This window comes from Cupressus sempervirens, chromosome 5 (genome assembly GCF_028749045.1).
Source record: "Cupressus sempervirens isolate cs-2001-9-10 chromosome 5, ASM2874904v1, whole genome shotgun sequence".
NCBI classification, from domain to species: Eukaryota; Viridiplantae; Streptophyta; class Pinopsida; order Cupressales; family Cupressaceae; genus Cupressus; species Cupressus sempervirens.
In genome coordinates, this window is record NC_143122.1 from 632,003,678 (window position 1) to 632,016,133 (window position 12,456).

General features: G+C 35.4%; 1 protein-coding gene across 6 annotated transcripts in view; it reads right to left on the bottom strand.

The window, feature by feature from the left end:
• The window catches only part of LOC149557486 (uncharacterized), a 292,999-nt gene that overhangs the window by 242,309 nt on the left and 38,234 nt on the right, over positions 1–12,456 (bottom strand). For 4 of the 6 annotated variants that reach the window (XR_016364886.1, XM_089832140.1, XM_089832139.1 and 1 more), the window contains exon 2: positions 7,336–7,467. Coding sequence is in view for 5 of the 6 variants with exons in the window: in XM_089832140.1 (XP_089688266.1) it covers positions 7,336–7,467 (132 nt within the window). In the remaining variant the exon portion in view is untranslated. The remainder of the gene's footprint in view (positions 1–7,335; positions 7,468–12,456) is intronic. The other 2 variants (XM_089832142.1, XM_089832141.1) reach the window with 1 other exon arrangement.

Consider the following 12,456-nt stretch of genomic DNA (forward strand, 5'->3'; position numbering starts at 1 on the left):
TCTTACAACCCGAAATTAAGAATGTTGATGCTACAGAACAAAAATTACCGTATGGACCTGTGCAAAGTTGCGATCGGGTTTGAGTCGGAATGAGTTCTGAAGACGTCCCAGCTGCTCAAATAAATCACCCAATTCGAGTTGCAGATCCCTAGACTTTTTCAGGAAATTAATACTGTTACCCTCGCTTTTTAAGCTGCAGATCTTGCCAGAGGAAGTTCGAATGAAGGCTGTTATAATCTCTCTTCACAGCCCATGTGAATTCTGATGCCGCTGAGGTAATATCCCTGCCGTATTGTTTTTCTGCGATGAAGATAATAAGAGCCCGTCTGCCTTGCTGCCGTCTTTGTATAACTTGCGCAATTTTATTATTTCCAGCTCGCGATACGGCTGTCACTCTTGGTAGAGTTGATTCGCTCAAGTTTTCTGTTTGGAATAATATCGCAGATTTACATGGAATCTGGGGACGGATATGAGGAATTGGTATTCCGAAAATGCTTCCCCACTTTCCTTCAAATCTTCCAGTTCTGTCCCCTCAACTTGAATTGGTCTTTTGCAGATTACAAGCATCCCACCTTCGAATTTCTTGAAGTCGCCATCCTTCAAACACTCTGAATATGCAAGTAAGCTCAACATGAAATGGTTGAAGACCACTTCCAATGTGCAACCCTTCGGAGGATATCTCACCACCTCAGTTATGCAGATCCAAGGGAGTTTCCGTTCCCAAAGATCTAATGGAAATTTGCAGACCAATGACTACAAATTGCCCCAATTGAAAGAGAAATCGAATCCACAAAACCGCTTGTTCAAATGGGAGCCTTATGTCCTCTATTTATTCACTTCACTGAGAAGTTACTGGAAGTTTTCCGGAATCATCTTTTATGATGTACTTTAATTATTAAACTTTATAAAATTAAATAAATAACTTTATAAAGTTAGAGTACAACCTTAATTTAATACTAGAACGAGTAGGCCCCACTTACTGAATTATTATTCTCCGAGAGCAAAATGTAATCATCGGGAGACAAAAATGACCCTCTTCCCATAATCATTTGCCTACGAGAGTCGATGATAGGCAAATTCCCTGTTAAAGTTATGTCGCTAGAAAGGGGACATGACATATGGAACCTGGAAGTAGCGCATCATCGCAATCTTCGAATATCGAAACACCGATCAACTTGTTCTGGGTGTTAGGCAGCGTCCGACTTCTCCGGGTCCTGATCAAGGCGAAGCTGCATTTTTCGCCTTCTGAATCTGTTTCTGTTTTTTATGGGTTTGTTGATTTTCTCCTCAAAAATCATTTCAACTTGTCTGTAATACGCAAGGTTGCGTGAGATTCTGGGTTTGTTGACTCCATATTCACCAATGTTTTTGAATCACAATAATTAATAAAAATAATGCCTCTAAGAATTCAACTCGTGACTTTGACTTTGCAAACAAGTAGATTAGTGTTGATGTGTGTTTTATGACTCACCAATAGTAGAACAAAATTTTGTGATATCTTATCCTCTTTTGAGCAAAATCCCATGTTTGCCAAGAGTGCAATAGATCATACAAGTGACTCCAAGGTTCTTTATTGTCGAATCTTGACTTGTGGATAAGCTCAATGGTTGATTTGATATGCTATCATAAAGGGACTTACATTTGAATCTTTCTTCACTTCTTTTTCAATGTTAATTGGAAACCTTCATCGAATATTGCAATCTCATGATTCTTCTTCAAATGGCACAATTTGAATGAACTAAAACTAAAGGGGAAAAGATTGAAAGGATTTAAATCAGCTCCTAAGGGAAATCACATCAATAGATAGTGCTTTGATGGACAAACTACCAATAACCAAGCTCTACTTCGCCAAGATCAACTATAGATTTGCAAGAGCTGGTGCACTTTTCTAAGGGTCATGCAAAGAATTTTCACATCATGCATACTCACCAACATTTTCAGTATGAGCCAAGAAAAATTCATGGAAGACCATTACATTTCTCCATTGAAATAAAAGCAATTTATCTAACAAATTTGTTCCACTCTGAGTGAGGGAATAATGAAACCATACAAATACCAATATACATCCAATAATCATCATGAAACCAACAAATGAAAACTCTATTATCTTGCTAGCTCATAGCAACAATCTCAAAATTCACTTCCTTACAAATGAGAATGAGAGCTTTATATAGGTCCAAGATTACAATCAGCGGCCTGGATTGAAACAAAACCAAAAGCTCAGATTATGCTACCTTAGCACTAATTAGAGTTAGGGAAAAGAAAGAGGATTTGCAATTAGTTTATAGGTCCACATGGACCAATCAAAAAGAAGAAACTTCCTTGGTAAGGGTAAAAGATGCCCACTACGCATGTTCATGTAATAGGAGAGGGGCAACATGAATGCCCACTACGATGTAAATCCAACAAGCGAGTGGGGTGTCATGAATGTCCACCGCGCATTAAATGCTTTGTCTTCCTTGAATATATTATTCAAGATTCCCTATCTTAAATGCAATAAGCATTGACTTGGGGATCTTTGAATAGCTGGTGGAGATGACTGGGCACCATGTCAACATGATGGATGTTATACATCATTCTGCAACCTAATTCAGAATTTGATTGATTCTTTTAAAATTGTCTCCCTTTAATCATTTCCTTCCTTCCATGTACCTACTTGGGAATTCTTCTTGAGATAAATTGGATCTTTTGACTTTTGATCTTGGGTTTCTGATGCAATGGAACCGGTAGTGGAAATGGACAAGGTTCTTAGAATCCTCTTCACTGGAGGTTAAGGAACAATGAGTGTCATTGTTAAGCCAATCAGCCCCAAAACACCTATCACAAGTGCTTGATAAGATGGTAATGGTTATCACAACCCAACCACTCCTAGGAATCCCCAATCACAAGGAAAACCTATCACAAAGACAACTAATCACTAGTTGCTCTTAAGGGCATCAGAAAGGCTTATTTGACACAAAACCCCCCAAACACGAATATGGGCTAGGGGTGACTTCCAAGCATGGAAAGGATCTATTTAGGTCGAAACTAACATATATCCAACATTAGATTCAAACTATGCAACTTTCATTGGCTAGTTGCTTCACAAACTCAAGACTAGGCTTGTAGCCTTGAACATGGAAAATCACAAACATCTCCTCACAACCCAAAGAAAAGAATCACTCATTTAGAGACCCTTTTGGGGTTTATACAACATACTAAAGCCTTAGAATCTCAAGAGAAGTATGCGGCAACTGAGTTTTTTAAGGCTCACTTAGGAATGTAGGCAATTAGGCCCATTAACAAAGGAAGTACCCTATCCCTTGAGCACAAATTCAATCCAGAAATTGGAACATGAGGGGGATCATGTAAGATGATCAAAAACCAATTTTCAAGCCTTAAAACCTTCTCTGTAACGAGTTATGGAAGATGTTGCTACGGATTTCTAGCATGCAAATGGATCATGCATGCCTGGGGCATCAAGTTTCTCTCTCCAGCCTCATTCTTTTGACATGAAACCAAAACGAACATAAAATACATTGTCCTAACTTGGATTTCACCCAGGGCCGTCAAATTCCCATGGTGGAATCTCAAGATATGAGAGAAAATAGATGAAACCCTATGTAATGGCACAAAATGGGGACAACAATTAGTAAAATGGGAATATCTTGAGTTGTAGAGCGAATTAGAACTTCATTCTAAGTGCAACAGAAAGAAGATCTACAAAGCTATCCAACCATATCAAATATTCATACTTATATGTCAGAGGGCATCCATACAACACGTTTCAGCAGCCGATTTTGCAGGAAAACTTGATATTTTTATTGATTTTAGGGAAAAATTACCTATCTCCGCCTACCACCCGCCTGAAAGGGCTAATGTAGGCCTTCCCAACAGTTATAAAAACTATTTGAACCATATATAACCATTGGGATTCAATTTAACATGTAGCAAAAAGTTGCTTGACAACTTTTTGCAACTTTGCAATTTTAGTGCATTTTTGCCTAAGTTAACCAAATTGGATTCTAACTGTTCCAATATGGAGGAAAACATGTTGAAACATGAAAAACTAATCTATCCTAATATTCTATGCTATTTGACACCTTTGACCATAGTTGACCAAGGGCTTATAGTACGCCAATCTTGGAATTAGGTCTCACAAATGGGCCCAATGAAATAGCCAATATTCCCAAACAATCCTGATGATTCACAAGACTTCAAAATTAGTCTTTTCATTGCATTTCATGAACATTTATTGGGGTGCTCCTGCACCAGTGGCCATAGGAAATTCAAGACGTACTTGAACATTGATCTTTGAATGCCTTGAGTTGGATCACTTGAAAGATAGAACTACAATTTTGGAGCTTGAATGTCTTCCTTGAACATCTACAATGAGAATCCTTCCCCCTCTTTCTTCTTAAAAAATCAGGCCTCCTCTCTCTTCAGCCTTCACACCTTCCTCTTCTCATATTTTAAATTCACTCAGTTGCGCTTTTTCTTTTATTTCCGAAGAATTCCCTTTTTGGTGTTTACCTTCAACAACTTTTCTCAACCCGTGGGCGTACACTTGAAGAGAGTGAAATTTGAGATCTAGAGAGGGAATTTCTATACTAGCCAAATTTTATCTATTCCCTACGATTTCTTCCTTAAGCATATAAAATCTAGAATGAGAAATTTTCAACATTTAGCCATTTTTTCCATCTTTTCTTGTTCTCTTCAACTTGGGCTCACATTAGACAAGGAGGAAAAATCCCACACTTGGCCATTTTTTCATCTTTCCTGGTTCTCTTGAGCACATTTTGGCATTTGTGGAGGATTTCTTCAACTGAAGGAAAATCCTTGACTTAGTGGAATTTTCCCTCTGGACCTTGGTGGAGGAATTCCTTCAACTCAAGGTAATTCCTTGACTTAGAGGGATTTCATCTCTTTTCCTTTTCAATATTTTTTTTTAAAGATGCTCTTCAAACTTAACTATTTTTATGATGTTTTGATGTCCTTCCACCTTTGGATATTTCAAGGGTGTCTCTAGACTTAACCATTTTCTGATTGACTACCTCGCTTGCTCATTCTTTTGGATATAGAACTGGATACCCTTTTGTCTCTTTATCGCTCAAAGCTCACTTGTTTCCAAAATAGACCTATCTAACATAGACTTTCTAAAAATAGTAAGTTGTTCCAATATCAAAATAAGCCCAATCAAAGTTGCGGTGAGATTTGCTAAAAATAGTAAGTTATTCTAAAGTCAAAATAAGGCCAATTGGAAACACAAGAATTTTACTAGAAATAGACATTTCCAAAGATACCAAGTATGTCAAAACATTCAAAATTTCACTAGCCTTCTTTTTTGACAGATCAATTCTCATTCACACTTGACCTAATTCACTGACAAACACAATTTCCATTCTAGGAGCCAAGGGGACAACACCTTTCCTCTAGGTTTGGCCAAAAATATCAATTCTCATTTGAAACATGTCAAAACTTAGGAGACTAAGCCAAAAAGACAAGGCCAACAAAAAAAGTGGGGGTCTTCATTTGCAATGGAGAAATGTGTGAAATGGTCACAAGAAGTAGGTAGCTTAAGCAGGCAGTAAACCAGCTCAAACACAACCAAGTAGCTCAACCAAGCAACCATGTCGCTCAACCATTCAACCAAGTAGCTCAACCATATAACCAAGTAGTTCCAGCAAAAAGCCAGGCAGCTCATTCCAGATCTCTATTATCTTGAGTAGTTCTCTGAAATTTATACGACCTTGATCATCAACCTTTGACAATGACAACATATTCAACAACTATGGTGGTAGATTTTGTTATAGTTTTTTACTATTAGCATAGTGGTGTAATTTGAACTTGATTACTGCTGCATATATGTATATATTCTTTTTATATGTTTTTTTACAGATGAACCCAAAATCCAAAACAAAATATGACCAAACCCTCGAACCAAACTTGAGCCTGAACCAAAACTGACAACTTAGCTTACAATAAATGGGACTTCTTCTACCCCAAATATGCAAAAGGCACCTAACTATGCTTCAAATATGAGGTGCACATACCCTGATCACTGAAGGATTTGAACTTGTGACCACTTTTCAAGGTTACAAGTTCTCTACCATTAGGCCAATTCAAGTGTTTTAATGAACAGTTTTCTTTAAAAACCAAATTAAATATTTTATTGCCATGAATATAACTATATGTGGAATTTTGATAATGTATTCAATGACTAACATGTACAAAGAAAATCATCCCAAGAAAAATACTGCCGCCAAATCTGGGAGGAGCTTCAGAGCTAAAATCTTAAAAAAAGAAAGGGGAAATGGGAGAGAAAACCCACCCTAAGGTAATGCATGAGAATAGTGATTGATTTTTTTAAACTATATAATAAAAGATGCATCTGCCAAGTAATGAAAGAAAAGACAACCAAAAAAGACCACTCTCAAATGAACAGTGAAAAATCTAATTTTCCAAAAATGAACATGGTTTCAGAAATTTAAAGCAATGAATAATTGAAAAAGTGTCTGGAGAATTTCCAATCTTCAATGTTATGTTAGAAAAGCTTGAAATAATTAGGTAACAAACAGATTTCTTTGACAAAACCATTGTTCCTAGACTTGCCAGGACTCAGCAAGTTCTGAGCCAAGTGACCCTAGCCAAAGACTAGGGCCCTAAAGCATGGCTAAAAACTTGGCCTTGGCAGACTGACTAGAAACCAGGTTTTTTCGAACCCTACCAAGTCTTGCCAATTTTTTGCGAAGCCCTGAGTCAGCTAAGCCTTGCCGAGTCCACACTGATTCTAATTCTTGTTACTATGGACACAAAAAAATTATCATCATGAATATTACCATTCATAGAAGTGATAAGATCTTCCATGACTAACATGATCTTCCATGACTAACATGAAGCATCTTTGAGGTTCATATTATGGCTAGAATGATTTTTTTTGGAAACTTGAATGGAGGAGAAAAAGAAAAAATAGTAAATACTAGATCCTAGAAAGTGCTTAAAGAGGTTTGCTAACCAGGTAACTTCTACTTGTAACTGTTCCACTCTATATAATGTAGCATAAGATGCCTGATGTCAAAAGAAAGCTATTTCCAATCAGAAACAGACTTAGCATAACCATCCTCCAACCCTATGAAGCAAATCAAACAAATGCATAAGAAGAACATAAATAGATTCAAGCCAGTCCATGCTAGCTAAGATGTAATATAAAATCTAAATATGATGTACTACTATTAGAAAATAATTAATATATCATTGGAATTCACATGCAAGATATTATATGTACACAAAAAACAGATGAACTCACCAAAAAACACCTGATTTAAGTAAAATAAGAAAAATATAAACAAAACTAACCTGGAGGTCTGCCACATAAGTAGGAGAAAGGTTTCTTTCTCCCTGAAGCAGCAGCTTTTGTAGCCTTTCTAGTGCTCTTCTTCTTGTGCTTCGATCAGAATCAGCCAAACAATTTAGATCCCTCTGTAATGTCTAATAATCATATCAAAAGCCTTTGTTAGTCACCCTAAATAGATGAAAGCATTTAAAATTATAAATCATTCAATCAATGAAAGAAAAGTATCCACTTCTAAATAATCTTTTAGCTTTTTTTCAATATTTAGAAAGATACCACTGAAACTCCTTTTGCATCAAATTTTCAAATTGGGATGATATAGAGCCTGTACACACAATTGGCAAGACCAAAGTCTAAAGATGCATGTGCTTGTGAATCATTCTATACAATGAAAAAACCACCTTGCGCAGTTCTGCTTCATAACAAAGTTGTGAGTATTCTTTTGTTTTTTAAATAGTATTTATATCCATTTACATAGTTTTAAGAAGCATTAATATTTTTCGTTGTCACCCATTAAAGAATTCCACCTTACTGTCCATCCAAATATTTTTTTCACCTTGACTTCTCTGTAATTGACGAAATCTTGCTCATTTGTATAGAATTAGTCCTCTAAACTTGGTATACATTTTATGATGGCCAGAAGCATTTTTTCACAGGTTTTTTGACTTTTTATACACTCAATGCAGATTAAATATGTTCTTTCTGGCTCAATGCAGATTAAATATGTTCTTTCTGGCTTAACCATTCCAAAATAAATTAAAACTAAGATTTTATCTCCCTATATTGGCCTCAAATATTGCAACCAGTGTGAATGTGTGTATATGCCAATTTTGTTATTGTATCTTCTGCACATTAATAATTACCTTAGTATAACTGTGTATGTGTTAGCAGAAAGGTTCTGCCAATTTTTTTATTGTATCATTTGCACAAATTATTACCTCAGTCTAATATGTGTACGCAAAGAAATTTTATGCCCTTACTAACCAGTTCATCTGTTTATTGTATGACAGATACTCTTACATAGGTGACTAAATGGTGACATCAATACTTTAAACTGTGGCATGAACTCTCTGATGATGCTTCATACATGGATAGATTGTACACTTGAAGTTTGTGATGCCTATTAATGCAGCATGATGATAAACTTTATATGTGATAGCGTTCATCAATGGAACTGAATGGTACATTTCATATCCTTGATGATGTATTTTTTATATAAACATTTGAAGAAACAAGAAAGAACAAAAAAGGTTATCACAATTGTATGTTCTGCACACTCAATTGTGTTATGTATATATAAAATTTAGAAAAGTTGTCAAAGGAAGCTTCTATGAAAATGGAGGCAAACATAAAAACTATACAGAAAGATTTAGGAATATACAAGCCCATGAAAAAAAAAAAACTAAATGACACTAAGCCCTTGTCACTGTATTTATAGAATGCACAGGCTTCTATCATTATGCCTCATCACTTCCTCCCCACTTAAACTTGTCCCAAGATTCAACAGATAATTAGAACTGTTTCAAAGCTTTAAGAATGAACCATGAAAATATTGAATTGGATACATGTTGACAGGGTTTTTAGGCACAATACCAACGCAGAATAAAATTTCAACAGGGAGAGTCATATCCTCTCTTGAACAAAGATTCTCAAATGCTATCAAAGCTGATCAGATGAGAGATCCCCAAGGTTCCTAATGGTTAGGTCTTGACAATGCTTGGATATACTCAGTGGTCTAATGCAATTTGTTGGTTTTCATAAGGGGATTTACACATTTTGATCTATGGCAGTAAATACAACACTCTCTCTCCTAAGGTTTCCTAATCTAACATCAATTTCTGGAAAGTAAACTGAAAAAGAATAGGGCTTAGAAGAATCTACTCCTAATGAAAGTCATAATGCTTGAGAAATATATTTCCAAACCGGACATGCTTCACTGGACAAGCTAAACTGAACATAACCAGAGCTATCTTCTGGGGTTGTAAAAGATTTGCATATCATTAAGCATTGTTTACAAGCATATATATATATATATATAGCCATCCGTGACCCAGATCAACAATCCATAAATGGTGTGTGTGTATATATATATATATCAAACAGCTTGACAATCGAAATGGATTTATAGATAAGTTCAGAATAACCATCCGTGACCCAGATCAACAATCCATAAATGGTATAAACATGAGAAATTTCAAATACAACACATTCAAACAAATCCATATATCTAGCTAAAACTAAAACTAAATAAATTTGGAGAATATAGAATGATGCAACTCACAAAAAAGGTCTTCAAAACTGAGCTTGAAGTTTTTATACCGAAATTGCATACCAAAAATCTGCAATAACTCCACGAATACTCAAGATATGACACTAAGCCTCAACTGATAAGCTGATATATCCAAGATGAACATCCACCTCTGAAATTAGGACATTCTCAGCTCGTATGACTAAGTTACTAAGTAGCAAGCCTCTAGAATCTAAGATTTCAAAATACTATTTTGCACCTGCCTCCACTAGAGGACAAAATAACTGCACCAACATCCTTAACTGGACGAGACACTTGCACCTACTTCACTTATAGAAACAAATAGTTGCTTTCTAACATCAGAATGTTAAATTTTATTATCAGAAAGGTCAATTTTCCAATGAATATTATTTCCACAAACGAAAAAGGGCCATGTGTCCCTGTTAGCTGCCTTTTCTCTTTTCACAAAGTCTCTAAACCTGGATCTGACTTGCTACCACTTTATGTCTGGAATAGTAGGAATCAGCAAACACCTGTAGTTGTAAGTACCCATAGCTACGTCAGCCTCTTGCTAATCCTCCTCCTAGATCTCTTGTTTTTGTCATACTAGTCTATAATTGCAAACCTAGGAGCCACTAGCCCAGTGTTGTGACCTCTTCCCATGCTTTGCTCACTGCTATTTCCTTCATCTTATCATCGCATCTTCAATTACAACATATAGATACTTATAGAATTTGTCCTTTCGAGAAGAAATTTCATTTTTATGCTCATCAAGGTTATGAAGTGTTGTCCTCAATTTTGACTTCACACAATTGCAGCAACCCTACACAATTCTCTCATGGATTCGTAGGTGGATCCTCTTTGTTTTAACATATTAGTAAAGTGTCATTAAAGCAGTTCAACATCCCTGAATTGTGCTTTATGTAGCTTTATTTGTTCATTCTTTTTTAAGGTTTCCGTCAAATTAATCCTTGTAAATGGTTATCACTATGAGTTTTTCTTCTCTGACTGCAAGCACTTGATTTTTGGCAATCTTAATTTTTAATCTTTGTTTTTGCCTTTCTTGTTAGTAGTTTTTAGTCTTTTTCCCCTAAGGATAATATCACGCTCATTTTGAGCAAATGTAGGCCTCAAACAAGATCATCTACTCAAGTTATGAAGGAAAAGGTGGGATTTTTTAAGGCAACAACACATCTTGTTAAAAAATCCTCCAAAAGTGGCCTTTTTGTTGGTTGTTGCATGAAAGAAAATTATTTATGATATCTAAGTGGATTTTGACATCCATTTTAAAATTTTGGCTCATTTTGAATTGATTTGACCATAGTTTTTAATGTTTTAATGAAAATTGTTTTTCAGAGTCTATTTTCATGTTACTTTATTGAAAACTATAGTTATATATTAAATTTAATTACATAAGAAATTTAAATGCATTGAAGGTGGGGTTTTTATTACTCATTGCATATCATCCACATGCAAATCATCTTTTGAACCCCACTTTTCAATCAAATCTAAGTCCAAAAAACACAAAGATGGGCTTTTATATACAATAACATTTTTATATCATTTAACATGTGTAAGTGGGGTTTTTATGTGCTTTTTGCAAATTTAATTCTTATTATTATCAACCTTCGGTGAATTAAAGGGCTTTATAAGTGGAGAATTTGAACCCAATAACACATGTTATTGCACTCCAAAAGTCCATTAGCATGTATTTTAACTTGAACCATAACCTAAATGCATAGTGGTGGGGAATTTGAACCTAATAGCACATGCTTTTGAACTTGGATGTACTATTCCATTCCTAAAATCCTTCTATACTTCTCCTATTGAGGCATTTTGACTTGTAAATGCATATAGTGGGGTATTAAAACCTAAAAGCACATGTGTTATTGCATTCTGATAGACTGTCTTTAATGACTTAATGAAAGAAGTGGCTTTTAATGTCCAAAAAACATCTATTTTTGCCTTTGAAAAGCACGTCATTTTTTTTTTACCTTATGTTTTGCTTTTAAAAGCACAAAGGTAGTGATTTTGAGATGAAAAGCACATGCTTTCTACTCCAAAAAGTGTGTTAGATACATAATAACATGCCTGTAAGTTTGTGAGGCTAAAAGCACATGTTATTGCATTCTAAAAACTTGTCTTTACTTACTCAAAGCTGTGTTTTTCATCAAAAAGCCAAGGGTGGCAATTTTTTACTCAAAAGCACATATTTTTTACTAGGGAAATCCTGTTTTTGCCCTTCCTTCTTGAATGTTTAAAGCTGGACGGTGATCTGGGGCAGCATATGCATTTGTTTTGGACTCTAAAAACGTGTCTCTCCTCATACATGGGCATTTTTGTTGTAATATCCTTGGGCAGCGATTTTGGGAGCAAAGACTCGTTAATTTTTGTTTAAAACAGCCTGTTTAGGGCGCCTTTTAGCCCAAAAAGGGGTCATTTTGGCCATTTTTGTCCACCAATTCCAAACGTTTTCTAATAAAGGTGAGTTCTTTAGCATTACTTATCATTTGCAGCTTGTTTATCATTCTCTTCAAGTTGTCTATAATGTCCTAGACACCATTTTTTATTGTCATTGCACATTGCGTTTGTTTTAATCAATACAGTTGCTATTTTTGTGTATTTTAATCCTCCAACTTCCCACGCTTGGCAAAAAATGACTCTTCACTCAAATGCATTCATTTTTAGAGGATTGAGTCAAGATTCAAAATCTATATAAGTCTCTTTGCTGCAATCATTTCTAAATCCGAAAATCCTCTTGGATTTATTTCAGATTTTGCATAGAAATTTGAAGAGACTTCTTCCTTTTCTTTTTGGATAAGAGTTAAGATTTCTTGTGATTTTCATAGCACTATGTTGTATCTTTCCTCTTTATGTT